Genomic DNA, 18,029 nt, shown 5'->3' with positions numbered 1-18,029 from the left:
GGTCGTGGGGGGGGGGGGGGGGGAGACATTAAGGTTTTTCGCCTAGGGCGCCAATTTACCTTGCACCCAGATATGAATCTGCGCGCTACGTCAAAAATGCAAGTGGAGTGAATATATATATAAAAGCGATAAAGCTACTTTTCACCGTGCTAAGATACGTCACTGTGTAAGAAAATTAACGGTTTTTATAGACCCAAAATATGACAAATTAAGGTATTTCTCAGGGTTGTTTATTTTTTTTATTGATGTTTGGTATTTGTAAATAGCTTTACGTTTGTTGAAAAGTGACTAAGATGAAACATATTTTAAGGCAGTTTTGACGTTCAAATTAAATTGTGTTGCTATGGTAGGTATACATTAAAAAAATTCGTTTACCGCCATTTACTTTTTCTAAGTATAAGCTTGATTCTGATTGGTAATTTTGCTCTAGACACGGTCAAAGCGTGGGTACGGTATTTGTTGGCATCGCCTGCGCTATATTTACTCTTGTTATAAGCGTTCAGGCGAACGCAACTTAGTCTAACTAAACGAATTCAAATCATACTTTTTAATCTTGGTGGAAAATGTTTCCATACGCTGCGTTTGTAAACTGAAACCCCCGTAGTTTAGTTACAACGCGCAGAGTTTGACATCTGTGTTGTATAGTAGGTAGGAACATTTTATTCAAAGCGTTGTGATGTATTGTACTTGCAGTGTTGCCAACCCTCTCACTTACTGTATGTTCACTGTCACAGTTTCAGTTACTTGTTTGGTATGAACTTGTACTGTTGTTCTGAGAAGTAAGACGATACTGCATTTGTGACTTTGACGTTGAACGTTTTATTAACGAGATAATGAGGTCTTTGAAGACAGACAACATAGAAGCGACTGAAGTTAGCATGGGCGTACAACCATAAAAACTATGTTTTATGGCAAACTTTCTGTATATTTAAGGCACAGAGTTTAAGGTTTTCTGGTTATTGCATACATATAGGCCCGATATGGAGAATATACAAAATGCAAGCACCCTAACCAACATGACTGAGTACATGACCGTAAGGGCCCCACCCAAAGAATTTCCGCCTTTCTTGCAAATCCTACAGATTTGTACTCATGGTAGTTGGTACAACTGCATTGGAAAAACCACCCCCACCAAAGCTGTCAATAGTCTTGGCAAACACGTGTGAAAGGAGAACTTGCGGAAACGTGTAATGCGAGCAAACCCGAATTTATGCTTAACAGTGTTTTTTTGTTCATCTAATAAACAAAATTCATGTTGATTTCAAGATGCAGTTTTTTTTCCGAAACTGTTCTTCCAGCTTTTAATTACATAAATTATACTTTTAACTGTCTTTTCTTTCCTAGGAAGTGATGTGTCATTACCATGGGCACATTCGAGGCATCCCTCGTTCATGGGCGGCTATTTCAACGTGCAATGGCACCAGGTAAGAACTCATCTCTCATTAATATTTCATTAGAAAAAATATATATTATACATAACATTTTACTTTACATTAGTTAATATCACTAGCTACAATTGTTTATTGTGAAATTGTGACGAGCTTGTACACATTTTAAGTGTTAGTATTAAGCAGAGTTTGCTTAATACTGTTAATATTTCAATAAAAAGTTGTGAATGTTACGTGACATACAGTGGCGTAAGTAGGAAGGAAGATTGAAAAGGGGGATTCTAAACTATTATTTCCACCAACAAAAGGACCTAGCAGGGCCTTGCACTGGCTCTTTTACTATATACCGACTTACCTGTAAAGTATAATGTTTGTCAGTCATTTATAGAGTCCTTTTCTTTATATTAAGTAAACAATTTTTATTGTATTTTAATAATGCAAAATTTATATTTATTATGATTAATATTTTGTAATTAACATTGTCAAAATTTAAGTTCTTGTTTGACTTAAAAACGTGCATTTAAATAGTTTAAACCTTGTGGATGTTCTAACCCCCAAGGCATCAACTCCCCTTTCCCCATAAGTTAGCCACACTCTAATATATCAGGGCCCCGCAAATGGCTTAGGGCCCTGCAAAGTAAGACCTTCACTGAGTGTTACCACTCAACTGTTCTGATTTTTTAATTGTTCAGAATTTTCTAACAATTAACAAGATCCCATTATTCCAACCCCGTATTTTATTATGTCACTCCAAGCTAATAAGAAGGGAGATTTCAATGTTATTAAATAAATGTTAAGTTTTTATGTACCCTACTTAATCATAGTTTAGAAATATTGAAGATTTTATAAAACATCCACACACTCACACAAACTTAGCATGTTTCACGTATTAAGTATAAGAATAAACTGAGCATACCAGTAAACAAAACTTAAACAAAAAGTTGACTTATATGATTCACAGGATAATGCTGCAGAATATGTGGCTCAAGGATTTGCACATTTTCAAAAACCTTATGTGAGGGTCTTTTAATACCTGGGGATTTGGGGCGAAATGGACTGGGCCGGCAACCCAGGGATCTATGCCCATGGTTTCAGCTATGATTGGATGCTTTGCTTCCAGTGATTATTTTAGTGGTGCCATATTTGACGGCAATGAAATGCACTACTTGGAAAGCAGCCCGTACCGGGTGGCCGAAGAAGTGGATTTGCAGAGCGGCAGACGTCACTTCTTGTACAGCAGTGCTGCTCTGCGAGCCAACCTCAGCTGCGGTGAGTTGCTAGATGCCCTTCTGCATCCAGCGTGCGTGCATTCGTAATTCATGACACACAGTGCCGTTCCTGGCCCATTTCATAATGTTTCATTTATGTAGTATTTTGAAAATAAAGAAAAATATAACCACAAATAAAATTTGACATTTAATTCTGAATATTAAATCTATACTTTGGAGGTAAAGGACATCATGTCACATAATTTTGTAATTTTACATGACAGAAATTTTTTGAGTCACATCTTCATAGTATTCTTTACCTGCCAATGATACTGGAATTGCCTATTTTCACTATTAATAGCAACTAAACATAGTGCTCTATACCATTATATAGAGCAAAACATGTACACCACAGACATATGGCCAACGTTTTCATTAAATAAATGGACCTGGTGTACTAACTTTAGGGTTCAGACACATCAATGGTTACTTTAAACTGACCAAGGAATTATTATTAAACTATTGCTTTATTCCAGCAAACACTTAGTTTTTTTTACACCACAGTGACTAAAAATATAATATGAAAGGTGCTTTGCAGTCTGCAGTTATATTATTCAGTGAAATTGGCGAGCAGAATGATTATAGATAGTAAATTTGTAGATTTGGACATGGTCCAGAGCTGTAGTTGATTCTATTTAAGTTTTGTGAATTTATTATATTTGTAACGTAAGAGATATGCTGGAATAAAGCTAAGGGGTGTTTTTATTTATTGATCTTCGAAGTTTATTACATAAAATGTAGTTAAAACTCAAATTTTGTATGTATTTCAGGTGTACCAAGTAAAATTGATGACTTATTTCTGAACCAAAGATCACTGAATGCACAAAGGGTAAGAAAAAAGTATTAAGTCCATGTAAATTAATTTTGTGCTAGACATTGAGGCTGCTCTGCACAGGCATGATTTGAGGCAAAGGAAAATATTCTTCCATTTAATTAACATGCAGAGATTTTTCTTAGATTTTACATAACTAACTTTGCAACTGGTCTAAAACTTTAAAACTTTATGTTACATTTCAACAAAGAATTTGAATTACTTTGTCAGCTTTTTTTATTACGTCCTTAGACTTTCTTAAATTGTAATAGCTAAAAATGCCTTAACTCTGTAAAATTTGACTGTGACTTAGCAAACTTAACCAAACAGGAACTTTTGAAATTCATTTGGTTATTACAGTGAAAGGTACAAAACCGCCAATGTCTTTTTCACACTCTATACCACTGGATCAGTAATCATGTGCGTTTTTTTTTTTTTTTTTTTTTTTAATTAGATTCGGAGAGTTGTAGTTTACTGTAGTCCAGAGTAGTTTGAAGCCTGCTATAATTTTGAAATTCTAATGCTCTGAGCATAACCACTAGACTTAAAACGATGTATTTTACCACTTGGGTGCCGATTTGGTGCTTGTGAACTGAACCATACAAGGGGTCGGGATTGAATTGTACCTTACCTCTATAAGTGTATTGTTAAGTCTCTGCGACCACGGCTACTAAGAACGCCTAACTTTCTAGTGGGATATATAGAATGTCCATAATAAATATTTTGGATGAAAAAATGATTAGAACATTTTGTAAAATAATTTAATAACATACTGTAGGTTAATTTTGCAAACTGTGTTTTACATATGATTGCTCATATTTCATAAATTTGTACAATTTTTATGGTTAGTAGTAGACCACTGTGATTAAGTGGTGAGATCACTCTTTTCCTACCAAGGGACCAAGGTTTGTTTACCAGGTTTTCTGCAAAAGGAAAATTTGGTGAACATTGCCGTGTGCCAGTGGTTTTCTCAGAGTGCTCCCATTTTTCCCGCCAATAAATTTAGTATGTGATTCAGCTCACAATTTCACCTATTCTTTTCTTACAACTCCTGTGTCAGTGAAGAGTTAAACCCTAATTCATTAGTTCTGGGATTTGCAGGACCCTAGCTAATGTAATACATAATATGATTGGCTATTCTGACCGTTATTAAAGTGTTTGTGTTACCTGACTTTTTCAGTTTAAAAGAGATATTGAACTTACCTGGTCCTTCGTCCACGGTCCGTACAGCTCCAACGAACAGTCTCGCTACGTGGAACTGGTACTTGTTGTGGACAGAGAAGTAAATGAGAATCGAGGGAATGAAGTGTTCAGTTTCTGCAAGCAAGTAGTTAATATTGTCAACAGGGTAAGTCTAGCAGTGCCTAAGTAACTTCACGTTTACTATTGCTAAGAAATTAAGGCTTCACTTTACAGCCAAAAATATACTCTAGGAAGCTTTTGTTACACTTTTTAAATAGAATATGTAAACTAAAGTTACTAGCACAGCCTATCTTTGTTTCTTGTAAAAAGCAACTATTACCAAGAAATTTTATGATTTTTTTTTTTTTTTTTTTTTTTTTACATAATTTTATGGTTTCTATCTCGCCAAATTGCTTCATGTGTATATTTTCTGAAGTATTTAATGAAGGAACTTGTACTTATTGAGATCTGCCTCTAGCTTGTGCAACACACATGATGCCAATATGAGAGATGGTTTGTACCCAAGAAAAGTTACTAAAAATTTCGCCATACATTATTTATTTTGCTTATTGATGTACTTTTTACATCACACACCAAGACAAAATATGGTAATGGTTATTTTTCTGCGTCAGATGTATTCTCCTCTGAACATATACATTGCCCTCGTGGGGGTTGTGGCGTGGAACCTGAGGGATGAGATCAGTGTGACATCTTCGAGTGATGACACGCTGACAAGCTTTCTGCAATACCGGAAAAACATGTTGCTCAGGGATCATCCAAATGACAACGCCTATTTGCTTACGTGAGTGTCCAGCTTATTTTGACTATAAAATTTTTTTTGTGAGCATATGTGCCGTAAGCCTCAGTCCTGTAACTTATTGAATGTCTTTGTACAGCATTATTCACATAAACATATCTACTGGATCCAGTAGTAAACAAAATTACACTGAATCATACCATATAATTGTGTTGTTAAAGGAAGAAGATTGCATGAGAGTATTATTACGAACACTTGTCTTTATTTTTGCAATTAATAATCGTAAAATAATTAGGATGAATTACATTGCGAATGCTAGTTGGCTTACCACAAATAGTAAAAATGATGTCACTGACACTCTGGCATTAAGAAATGCAGCATTTTCGTTTAATACTTCTTAAAGGTCAAGGATAAATAAATATATAATCCAAGAGATACCCTGGAAATTAAGCATATTATATTTTCAACATGGTGACACACTACAATTTAGCGCAGGGTCAAACTTGTTTATTTGCAAGCTATAAATTCTGCCACAGTTTATCACCAAGTCAGTAGCGAAATGTTAATTGATAATTGTTCAGAAGTGTAAACATTGCTGCTACACTGTAAATTTATTTCAAATAAGTTTATATAATATATAGGTCTGATCACTAACTAATCAGGAAAATTGACTTAATACTGAGTAATTTGAAATGATAAAATTTAAAGAAAAATTCTTTACAAAAAACTATAGCTCCAGTTACAAACAGAATATTTACAATAATATTAATATTTTTGTTTAGATTTAACCAAGCCAACAGTTCAATTATTCTCAGGATAAATAGAGCAAAACAGAGCAGAAGTGTATGATAGCCATATTGCACTTGGAAGCAAAGACACTAGAAGATAGAGACACTTCCATAAGACAATATGCAGCAATAAGTTTAAGAGAAATATTTCAAAGGAAGGCAACAAAACGAGGTAATGATATATGTTCATTGAGAAGGTTCAAACTATCAAAGGGACAAATCAATCACTGCCCATCTCTAAATATCATACGTAGTATATGGTTTGACCTTAAATAATGGTTTTTCAGTTGCTCAGCTAAATATTAGTCCTCAAAATATTAAAGAGTAATAAATTATTGGCTGGACTCTGGTTTTTATGAAATGGACCAACATATTTTTGTAGACAACTGGGACAGTCAGGTTTGCTGTAGAAGGGTAGGATGTTATAGAATTTATTTTTATCATTATTTGGCCAATTCTGAAGCAAATGCAGAAATTTTGATTTTTCTCAATCTGCATGTGTGAGAGGGTGCGAGGTTTTTCAAACACCAAACCCTCTCATGAAATTTAAGTGTGCAAACTTCTATGAATTCTAAATAACTGAATTAGAGACTCAATTAAAATATGAAACTAAGTATACATACTAATGTTATTAATGTTATAAACTGATTACAGATGTCCTTCAAAAATCATACAAAATAAATACATTTTTAAAAACTGATGTTTTTTTAACTAAGAAAATTTCAAATTATTTACTTTAGTTTGAATCTTCTTTTTTTTAATTATTTTTTGTATTATGAATACTTGAGGTTCTGCTGCTACATGATAGTATCAGAGTCAATATTCAGTAAAGTAGTGGGAGAAAATCTTATATTATCCAAGAATTACCTTGCATAATAATGTTTATGGTCAAAAGGGTGTAACTCTAATTATATTGCAGTGGAACATATACAAATCTGCAAGTTTTATTTTGTGTTTCAAACTAGTTTATACCGTGTTTTCTTGCAGGAATTATATGAAAATTAATGTGAAAAATTTATATTCTCTCCATATAAAATATTTTTGATTTCAACTAATGTTAATGTCCTTACAAATAAGTTTACTGTAAGGTATGCACTCTGACAGTCTATTTTAAGAAATTTGCCCTTCCAGAGTTTTTCAGTTCTCAACACCAAAATTAAAAGGAGAAAATCTTCTAGGATGTAAATATATTTTAGAGCCTTAAAAGTTTGACTCATAGTCATAATCATTCATATTACATTATTTTATTGCATTTTACTTAAAGTTTGAATTACAAAGTAAATAGCAGAGTGGTGACATCTTGCAACACTAAGGTTGATAGTATGATAAAAATCATTGCAAGGTAGAGGTATGTTTGAGTCATTGTGATAGTCTTATTTTGTGCCCATTGTGAGGTAGTAAAGTGGGAAATGATTGGAAATGCTTTTGGAAAATCCTGGGTTGGAATCCCAGCTTAGCCATTCTGAGTTTGGTCTTCTGTGACTTCCCTAAATCGGTCCAGGCACATCATATTCTAGGATGCAGCTGGCTGAGAAGGGTGTGGCCGTGTTGCAGGGGAAAGACGTTCAACTCGGGCATAGTGGGCAAGGCCATGAAGGGGTCAATGTGCTCCTCTGACAACTCCGGCGGGGTCATCATGGACCACAGCCGCTCTGTGGGCATGGTAGCGCACACGCTGGCCCACGAGATGGGGCACAACTTCGGCATGGAGCACGATGAAGGTGACTGCCGTTGCGACGGCAAGTTCTGCATCATGGCACCCTCGGTGAGGTACAAACGACCCCCATAACCCGATTATGTAAGATTATAAACTATGCACAATAAAAAAAGTAAAACAAAATCCTAACACCTGTTCATAAAACACACAAGATACAAAAATTCAATGCAAGTATCGGCCAATGTTTAATTTCTTGGGTTTTGGCTAGTGTTTTCGCCTTCCATATTTTAAGTGAAGGGTTCAGAAGCTTTTAAAGAAGTATACGTCAAGTGCATGGAAGGCTGCAATTTTTCTTTTATGACACATCACGTTTTCACTTATTAAACTATCACACAGTGAAATACTGAAATGACTTTTTAGAATTAAACTTTTTCACAATATTACTCATTTTTCATGAAAAATAAACATTTACTATCGTAAAATGCTTGACAAAGAATAGAGTTTTTTTACTATTTTGCAATTTAAACTTGTAGCGTTAATGATGGCTTGAGTCATTTGCGCTTTGTAAATGATGGTGAATTTCTTGCCTTAGTTGTATGTTGTGTCCTTACATTCCTTGCACATAGAAACCCAGCATTAAAATTTGTGCAAAGCAAAGTGAACTGTATATTGCACTTGTACACAATGTGCCATGTAGCCATATAAGATATTTCTTAGGCCCATTCTACAATGACATGTAAATTGAGATAGATTACATAAATGGAGATGATCTCATGGAACAGAGTTTCTACAGTAGCTCGCAGATGGAGATGGACCAGTACGGATTAACTTGGCAATGCTGGGCTCTTCCATTTGCGTTGCTCTGTGCGACCAATAGAAGCCAAGTACTTGGCTGCGATGGTAGCCATGTTTGTATTTGTTCTAAATACATTAAAAATTGTTTCAAGTACAAGAATATCAATCGTTATAACATTACTCTGTCTTTCAATTTTATTTATATAATTTCTGCCTGTGCTATGGTTTTGAAGCATAATGTATATATTTTTAATTAAATTAATTTTTAGTAAACATGAAATGCAATGTCATTGGTTAAGTTTCCTTGCATTGTGGGTGCAACAGATGCCATAGTGAAATGTGAGAGATCCGTCTCCGTTTACATGATCAGTCACCGTTTTCATGCCATTGTAGAACAAGCCTCAAAGAGCTGCTGACTTTTATTTCAATGTTTCTTGTTACAGTTCTGATGTATCTTTCTCATGGAGCATTTGCAGTCTCGAATATATTGCAGTTTCGTACGAGCAAGGACTAGACTATTGTCTCCGCAATAAGCCTAAAAGGTACAGACCATTAAACAGTTCTTATTGTTTACAAAGTATTGGGTTTTGTTTATAACCTGGTTAATAACACAACCCCACCCATGTATGACTATGCCAGAGGTGCCCCCCCTCCCCCCCCCCAAACACTATGACTCACCCCCCTAACCTAATGATGCGCCACCCCTCCCCCCCTACCACCCCGAAATTTTTTATGCCATTTTCTCAATGATTTACTCAATTATTTTATAATATTATACTTTTTTAGTATTATATTTTATCACATTTTGCATTAATTAAAACTGATTTTCTAATAATAATTTTGGTCATATCAGGTAATATTTCCATCCTGAACCGACAGATGCCAAACTGCTTTTGTTGAGGAAAGTGCGGGGTTGCCAATTTGATTTACAAAATCCCTTTCAATTATCAAAGCACCAGAAACGTAGTTTCACATTAGAAGCTATAATTATGTAAATAATATATACATTTTTCTCGTCTTTTAACCACCCCCCCCCCCCCCCCCCCTGAAATTTTAATGACGCAGTCTGCGTCGTTACTCCCCCTTGTGGGCACCCCTGACTATGCAATACAGTAACCTGATGTGCAATGATAAGCATCAGTTTAAGTTATCAATGTATTTGGTTTTTTACATGCCTATGTAAAATAAGAATACATATACCTTTATATTTAGTGATTGTGCAATAATTTCTTTGTTTTGATATTTTGAGTACTAATTGCCAGCCTCTGTTTGCATCACGTGCTACACTGAAATAAAAGTAAGATTTTTAAACAATACCATGTTTATCTAACACATATGAGCATTTATATGGGGTATTTATTTTAAACAGTATTAAATGTAGTTTTAAAGTTTAGAGCTGGTTGATTCACCAGCTTTCTTAAGGCCTTAAAAGGTTGCAGATATAGTGATGCATTACTTCTGCCTTTTTTTTTTTGGGGGGGAGGATTAGCCAGCACAAAACCTGGCAAAGAGTACAAAATGCCAAAAATTATAATCTAAAAAAAAAAAAAGTAAATTCTTTCCAACATTGGAATATTACATTTGGCTTGATAAATTTTATCAAGTCAATAGGCCAATAAAGATTAAATAATAAAAAAACATAATTTATAATAACAGTAAAGGATGTTATTTTAAAATTAACGACATTTGCACAGTTGCTTAGAACCTTTGGCACACACTTGGTATGTAAACCGTCAATGTTAATTAAGTCAAAAGTAGGAAGCTCCAGAAAGCCTACCCAGTCACTCACGAAACAGTGTTAACGTGCGCACTAGGGAGGCAAGGCCACGATGCTGCCAGGTACCTGAGCGGGCTTCCCGGCGGTAGTCTGACCTGGCGGCCCCACACGGCCACTTGACGTGTCGCGAACGTACCTTTGGGGGATTAGGGCGGCCCGCGGGAAGTGCAAGTTCAGCGAAAAGGGCGATTTAAGTGCTGCACGTGCCGCCAGGCTGTTCCAGGGGCCAGTGTGCGGCAATGGGTTCGTGGAGAATGGCGAGCAGTGTGATTGCGGGCTGGAGGCGGCGTGCGACAACCCTTGCTGCAACAGCTCCACCTGCCGGCTGCGACCCGGGGCCGAGTGTGCGACGGGACACTGCTGCGACCTGCAGGTGGGAGGCGCTTCTTTCCGCTCTCTCTATTTAACTCTTTCTCTTTCCTTTTTGTTTGCGGTAACTGTGAAGCTCACAGCACATTTTCGTAGTCAATTCAGAGTAAATAGCGCATTGTGTAGCTGTTACAAAATTTACTTACTTAAGCTTTGAATATATGTATCATTTGTTCAGCTGGAAATTTTAATTTCAGTGGAAATAATTAAGGAGTCATAAAGAAAATCAAATTTGGATCAAATTATATTGTTTATTCAAATTTTGTTGATATTGTGTAGTGTATGATTGTAAAACGTGAAAGTAAATCAACATAAGTAGAGTTAATTAATTTTTCACTTTGTTATTTTTTCTTAAATTGAACACTGGTAAACATCTACATCAATTAAACCTGTTTGCTCTTGACCTCACCCTCACTAACTCTGATCTACGAGATTCCTTTAAGCCCCTATGCAACTCACTTGTGTTGACAGCGATGCAGAGTGAAGCCGGCAGGTACACCGTGTCGAGCTGCTGATCGTGAGTGCGACCTCCCAGAGTTCTGCACAGGGAAGACAGAGTACTGTCCGAACAACGTGTTCAAGGTCGATGGTGAAGCATGTCGCAGTGGGCAGGTTAGCAAAAAGTGTTTACATTAACTCACGTGTAACCTCCCTTGCACTGTTATTAGTCTGTCCCTACCGTAACTTAGTGAATGTTTAACTATTGGCATAAAACTTTGGCAGTTCAAAGCCAATCATATCAGTATCCCTTAAAAAGTTAAATTATAAGCAATTATTACTATAGCAAGGTTGTTTTTCTGACAGGGCAGATCAAGCAGTCGTGGATTTGTTTTTTCAAAGGCAATAATATTGAGTAATGTATGGGACCATGCCTTTGCGGGTCTAGTTGCAAAAAAAAAAAAAAACAACACACACACATGATATATAAATCAGTGTGTACCAATAATATGGATAGAAAACTGGTCATCAAGTTATTTTTAAATTGAGTAATTTTTCTTCTCAATGAGGAATTATTAAATTCACCTTAGAATCTATATTAATTTTTAGTTAATGAAATTTGTAGCTAAGGGCCAAGGTGGTTGAGTCAGATCACTTGCCCCAACAAGGTAATGTAAGTTTGATTCCTGACTGGGTCTACCCGGATTTGTCGCAGTGGAAAGCGTGGGTTTTCTCAGGGTCCTCATTCCTCTTACCCATGCATCTTTCCCTGCTCCATATACATCACTTCGTCCCTCATCATATCCAATGGCTTTGATGTTGAAGGAACGTTATGCCTCGCTTCATTCATTCATTCACAAATCATTAGAGACAAGATTTTAATGGTTTTATTTTTAGTCCAATTTTAATTTTTTAAACATCATAAGTTTTCAGAATTATGTATTTATTTTTAATAATACTGTTGCACTCGCACCTACAACTAAAAAGGGAAATCAACACAAACAAGGGGTCATTGCCGTACGACCACAGCAGTGGTGCGCTCGTGCTGCAATAAATAAAGTCCAAAAATACGAAATAACAAGCAATCCAATTTATTAATCACAATGCATACAATGCATATAATATGCATATAACAATTCGATTCCCGCGGGAATACAGGGTAAAACAATGGTGCAATAAATGGAGCAAGCTGACGACGCGTTTAACGTAACACAATTATATGGGCCGCTAGGCAGCAACAAGAAAGAAAGAAAGAAAGAGACATACAATTACAGTTACGATTACCGTTACGACGCAGCTTGACAAGAAGTGTCCAAAGCCATCATGGCGTGCCCATATACAGCCGCAGTAAAACACTGTTACATAAGCTACCGGTAGTACTCGGCGTGAGCAAGAGAAACTAAGGCAAAGAATCCAATTAAGCACTGACCTGAAGGGTCCAAAATAAATTACAAACATTACTAAACATGGCAAAAACGAAAAAATGAAGGTGCGGCCACGACGCGCAAGCAAGAACAAGAAATAATACTAAGTACTGACAATTACAGACGTTAAGTTTCACAGCCGAGTACATACCAAAACGACGCCACCCCAAGTGACAGTCCTTGTGTCAAATGACCGGAAGACTGCGGCAAATAGCCCGGATGCCGAGGTTATATAGGCCGGGAACAATACACGGCAGAGTGCGCTGGTGGCGCGGCGGGGAAGGGAGGAAGAGGGGGGGTAGGAAGGGGAAGTTGGAGAGGAAGGGGAAAGGAGAAGAGGGGAGGGGAGAGGGGAAGGAACGCTAAGCAGTGCCCGCACTGCGTCATGATATTGTAATACTCCACCAAAATATTGAATTTGTATGCTGAATTTTTGCGATAAATGTTTTGTAACAAATGGGTCTAAACCAGATACATTCAGGACAATAAAAATGTGTTTGATCATTTGTGCTTTAAAAAAGTGATTCAATAAAAGATGCAAAATAAAATTTTTTTGTCTTATCTATGCACATTCATATAATTTTTGTTGGGAAATAATTATTCTTCCGTTAATCTCAAACATTAAAAGATACTTTTATTGCGATTTTAATTAATTTTTGGTTAAATGCTGCTTAATACCATGATTAGAGGTGTATGAAATTCGCAATTGCGATAAATGCTAAATAGATGCAAAATTTTTAAATTACCGCAATTATTTGCGATACTTCAACATTTATTAAATATGTAATTTCAAAACATGCAACTGAAATCCCCAAAAACCGCGAACTCCATTTTAAAATTCACTCTGTCATTACTTAATACCTATGTGCGTTGTACATATGCTTTAATTATTAACAACAACATAATCAACAAAAATAAATGCGAGTAAACAATTTTTTTAAATTCTACAAAGTGCTAAAAATCACAAATTGGAAAATGCTATAAAATGCTAAAAATCACATAATAGATGCTATAAATTAAATTTTTTAATGCTCTTTTCATACACCTTTAACCATGATATAACTTGCATTTCGGTGTTATATGGTGTATTGACATGCTTCTTGATGATATTTCGGGTCATTGCATTTCACCATATAATCTTGTCCCTACTTATCATTAACTAGCATCACTCAGCAGAAACTGGGTAAGGTGTTAGTGGCAAAACATTGGACTTAGGTATATTCATAAGAATTTAGGTTCAAGTCTCAATTCAGCCATCCTTATTTTGAATGCGCGTGTTTTCCTGTTATCACTTCAGGCAAAAGCCAGGATGTTTCCTTACCTAGGCCATTGCTGAATCTCTTTTCCAAAACTTCCCTGATTTATGTTTTTGCAGGCTTATGTATCCTTCTCTGACGGCTTTGTTGACTGAATAAATATTAATATCCATGCCCACACATCCGGAGAGCTACCAGAATTAATCCCATTTGTAACGTCAAAACAAGCACAACAAACGAGGTGGAAACGACACTTAGTAACATGATGCATGTGTGTGCAGGCTTTCTGCTATCAGGGATTATGTCGCACTCACAATACTCAGTGCCAGCTGCTGTGGGGCCCATCTGGCAGAAATGGACCTGAAATATGCTACTTGGCAAACTGTACACATTCGAAAAAGTGCAGAGAAAGGTATGATTTCATATACATCTGTTAACCTGGTGCAAATATGTTAGCTGGCTCTAGACCCTGAAGTAGAGGTTCGAAAGCTGTTTATAGATAAACAATGTTTGTTACCTGGACTCTCCTGGGTAACTCAGTTTAATATTCAATTTTTCTTTGGAATTTTTTGACCCATGCTTACATATTGTGCATAATAGTTCAGTATTCTTGTTTTTGTTCCAGTAGAAAAAAATAATATATTAGTTTTAGAGTAACGATTTGGTCTTGTGAGGATTGTAAATGAAGTCACCGAGGAGTGATAATGGAGTGAGCACATGTGCTCTGAGTTTTTTTTTTTTAAGCAGGTTCAAATAAGCTCTTCAAGTCTGACTCGTGTATTAAAAAAATTAATACATATTGATAACAACATAAATAAATGTTGTCGGTTTTCCAAACTCTAAACCAAATTACAGTAAGTCCTCTATTAACAGACAGGTTACGTTCCCGGGACACATGGGCTGGTGGAAGGGGTGAGTAGGCTGTTGTTTCCTTTCCCTACACGCACCATAAATTTTAGTGTCTCGTCTTATCTTCCCCTTTTCCTTTTTTTACAGGTGTGGGGAAAAAGATAAGCAGAGGCGCTTTTAGAACAGTTGTGTCATCCTTCAATAACCATTATGCATACATTCAAGAATTATTCACTTGTATAAGCAGTGAAGGGCTTAAATATAAGTTTATATTCAGCCTATTCAAGAAGTACCCTTCACCCAGCCCCCGTTTATTAAATTGTGACTTGGAAATGTAGTAACGAGTTTGGCATCCATTAGCAAAATTAAAAGCAACAAAATATAGTGTGGTTATAACATTTGTCCTTTAAACAAGTATATGTTGATTGAGGACTTACTGTATTCTCGATTTATGTCGTATGTAGTTTAAAATAAAATTTGCTCTTAAAAAATTAACATCCAACAATAATGTATTCTACTTCCAAACTTCCATCTTAGCCAAATGTTTCTCTGATTATTACGTATTCTTCATCATTATTTATCTTGTACTTTTAGAATATCAGCAGCAAACAATGACACTTTCATAATTGCATCTTTGGTTTTCCTTTTGATAGTGTTAAAAGCAGAATTTATTTTAATTATAACTGGCACAAGTCTGAGTAGAAATTTCAGTCCGAATTTATAAACAGAATATAAATGAAATCACTAGCACCCACATACACTTTCACTAATCTCTGTGGTTCAGGAAACAGACTTACAGCTCTTACGCAACAATTGATTTGTTGCAATGGGTTTTAAAAACACATTTATTTTCATTTGCAACAGAGTTAAGACAGCTCGCTTGATTTCTATTTCATAGTATAACCTTTGGGGCATATTTTTCTTTTTTTTCCTGAGAAAACAAGAATGGGATATCTCAGTAAAATTTGTGGGTTTTTCTTTTCTTTTTTTTTCTTTGGAAATTCTAAAGGCCTACAACAAGTAAATTTGTTTTCTCACATTATATCTAAAGAAAGCACTCACCATCTAACATTACTGTGTTGTTGACCTTATCGATAGGGCCTGGAAAATTTCGGTGTTTTCAATATGCAAAAAGCGGTACTTTCAAATTAGAAAAGCGGTGGTTTAAAGTCAGTATTTTCGTTATGCAATGGAAATTTTACCGGTATTTTAAATGTTGACTAAATTGTGCAGTTATTGAATATAATAGTTTACATATTTAATAAACAATCCATGTATACTAGGAATAGGCTAATATGCATAATAACAGCCAATTAAATCCAAAACAGTTACACAAAACAGACACGTTGCTATAGATGTTTGCAACTACTTTTTTTTTTTTTTTTTTTTTTTTTTTTTTTTTGCTGCCAATGCCACATGCTTAGCTGACTTTAGGTGTTTGTCAATGAAATATTTTCTATCCCATGAAACTTTACAGTTGCAAAATTTGCACATCACTGTGCTATTGTCAGTACAATAAAACCCATGTTTCTGATACTGATATGCTCGTATTTAATGGAGTGGAGGAACACGGGGTTGCCACTTGAACAAACCCCAGCACACAAATGAGAAGAAACTTAGTGTGAACTATACCCCAGATCAATTTTGAGCATCAAAACCATACACGAACACGGCTTATGTAAAAATAAGGTAATTATGCTGAAACACAAGACTTGGGTTAAAGGATACTTTAACCTTGTGTGGATCAAGTAGAAAACATTCGGCTATAAACGAAAGAAATAAGAACAATGCTATCCTGAAATGCTGTGACATGTTTTTGGAGTAGATAATCACAGCGACAGACCGACAGGATGCGCTCCCGCCCTTGCCGTCAGCGATGTTTATTTTGACAGCTCAAGCAATTATCGTTTCCACGTCCCTTCGCAGCGTAAAAAAAAAGAGGAAAAAAAACACGCTGACAGTTTCTCACGCAGAAGGTTGAAATAAGGGAGGGAATGTGTTGAAATGTTAGTTGGATAGGGGGGGGGGGGAATTGTTTTTTGTTTTTACATGGTTTGTGGCTCTGGGAGGGATGAGCCTTGAAGAATTAGCAGGGGATGGGAGAGGTAAGAGTCGCGTCACATCACGTATGACGTCAAGCCGTCGGGCGGGTAAGATAACATGACAGCTGAGACGGCTTTTCGTGCGATAGTGGAGGCGCCGAGCTCGTCTAGACACTGCCGCGTGGCCAGTCTAGAGGGGTGGTATCTATTTTTAGACGTCTTTTGTATGCCTGGCTGCTTACAGTACAGCTCTCGCCAAGATAAACGTGAACGCATAGAGCCCAACAAAGTGTAACAGACTTGTTTTTCAGGCGATTTTACTCAAATTTTCGACTTTCTCTGCTTAAATTTTTCCTGTTTTCTCAAAAAACGGTCATATAAACGGAATGGACGCATCAGAGGAGGCTCGCATCGGCGGGATTCTACTGTAATGGTACTTTTCGGGGATATATTCGCAGTGTAATGTAGAAATGTTGTGGTTTTCGCGAATGTACTTACTTTTCGTGTTTTCATGCGAAATTCGCACGAATTTTCGCAAAATTCGCGATCGCGAAAAATTCCAGGCCCTACTTATCGATAATATGTTCTTAAATGAAAGCTTCATGTTTGAACGTGTGTTACATGCAGGGATGCTACCTGTGGACTTCTGCAATGCACGCACGCAGAAGGTGGCCTGCAGTTTGGCAACATTCACAGAGCCATCACAACAAAGCAAGACATAGCGGTCGGACATAAGTCTGTCTCCTGTGTGCATGTCACGCAAGTGACTGAGGGGGAAAAGGACGCTGGTGAAGTTCCTAACGGCGCCAAGTGTGGAGAAGGACAGGTCAGCTATGGCGACTCTCATCTCTTGCTCTTCAAGTTATTTATTATCACGGGTTCTGAGCCTGCTCAGCAATTACTTTGAGACGCTGTATTCGCTACCTGCTCCTGGAGGAGAAGACAGCACCCAGTCATGCTACCCCACTTTCCCCCTCCTCCGACCCTGTAAGGAGGCTTAGTGTACACTGGTTTCATGATTTATATGAAAATGAGTTGTGATGGGTTGAGGATAAATTATAATGAATAAAATTAATTACTATAATGCACATTTTACTTACCAATTATCAACATAATTAAATGATGTGATGAAATATTTTTACATAACTCTTTAGGGAGGGGGGCAAAGCTTTTATCAATCAGTTCTCTTCTAAATTTGTAAATAATGGAAAACTAGGTCATGGTCTGG

General features: G+C 36.4%; 1 protein-coding gene across 1 annotated transcript in view; it reads left to right on the top strand.

Annotated features, from left to right (window-relative positions):
* Window positions 1-18,029, top strand: part of LOC134533413 (zinc metalloproteinase-disintegrin-like 8) — a 30,860-nt gene that overhangs the window by 5,619 nt on the left and 7,212 nt on the right. The window contains exons 5-14 of the mRNA XM_063370935.1: window positions 1,345-1,424; window positions 2,509-2,657; window positions 3,427-3,485; window positions 4,648-4,815; window positions 5,282-5,451; window positions 7,749-7,959; window positions 10,647-10,796; window positions 11,264-11,404; window positions 14,192-14,322; window positions 17,429-17,627. Of these exons, the coding sequence (XP_063227005.1) occupies window positions 1,345-1,424; window positions 2,509-2,657; window positions 3,427-3,485; window positions 4,648-4,815; window positions 5,282-5,451; window positions 7,749-7,959; window positions 10,647-10,796; window positions 11,264-11,404; window positions 14,192-14,322; window positions 17,429-17,627 (1,458 nt within the window). The remainder of the gene's footprint in view (window positions 1-1,344; window positions 1,425-2,508; window positions 2,658-3,426; window positions 3,486-4,647; window positions 4,816-5,281; window positions 5,452-7,748; window positions 7,960-10,646; window positions 10,797-11,263; window positions 11,405-14,191; window positions 14,323-17,428; window positions 17,628-18,029) is intronic.

The sequence above is a fragment of the Bacillus rossius genome, chromosome 6 (genome assembly GCF_032445375.1).
Source record: "Bacillus rossius redtenbacheri isolate Brsri chromosome 6, Brsri_v3, whole genome shotgun sequence".
NCBI lineage: Eukaryota > Metazoa > Arthropoda > Insecta > Phasmatodea > Bacillidae > Bacillus > Bacillus rossius.
Note: the sequence above shows the minus strand (reverse complement) of the source record. Positions and strands in the feature narration are given on the sequence as shown.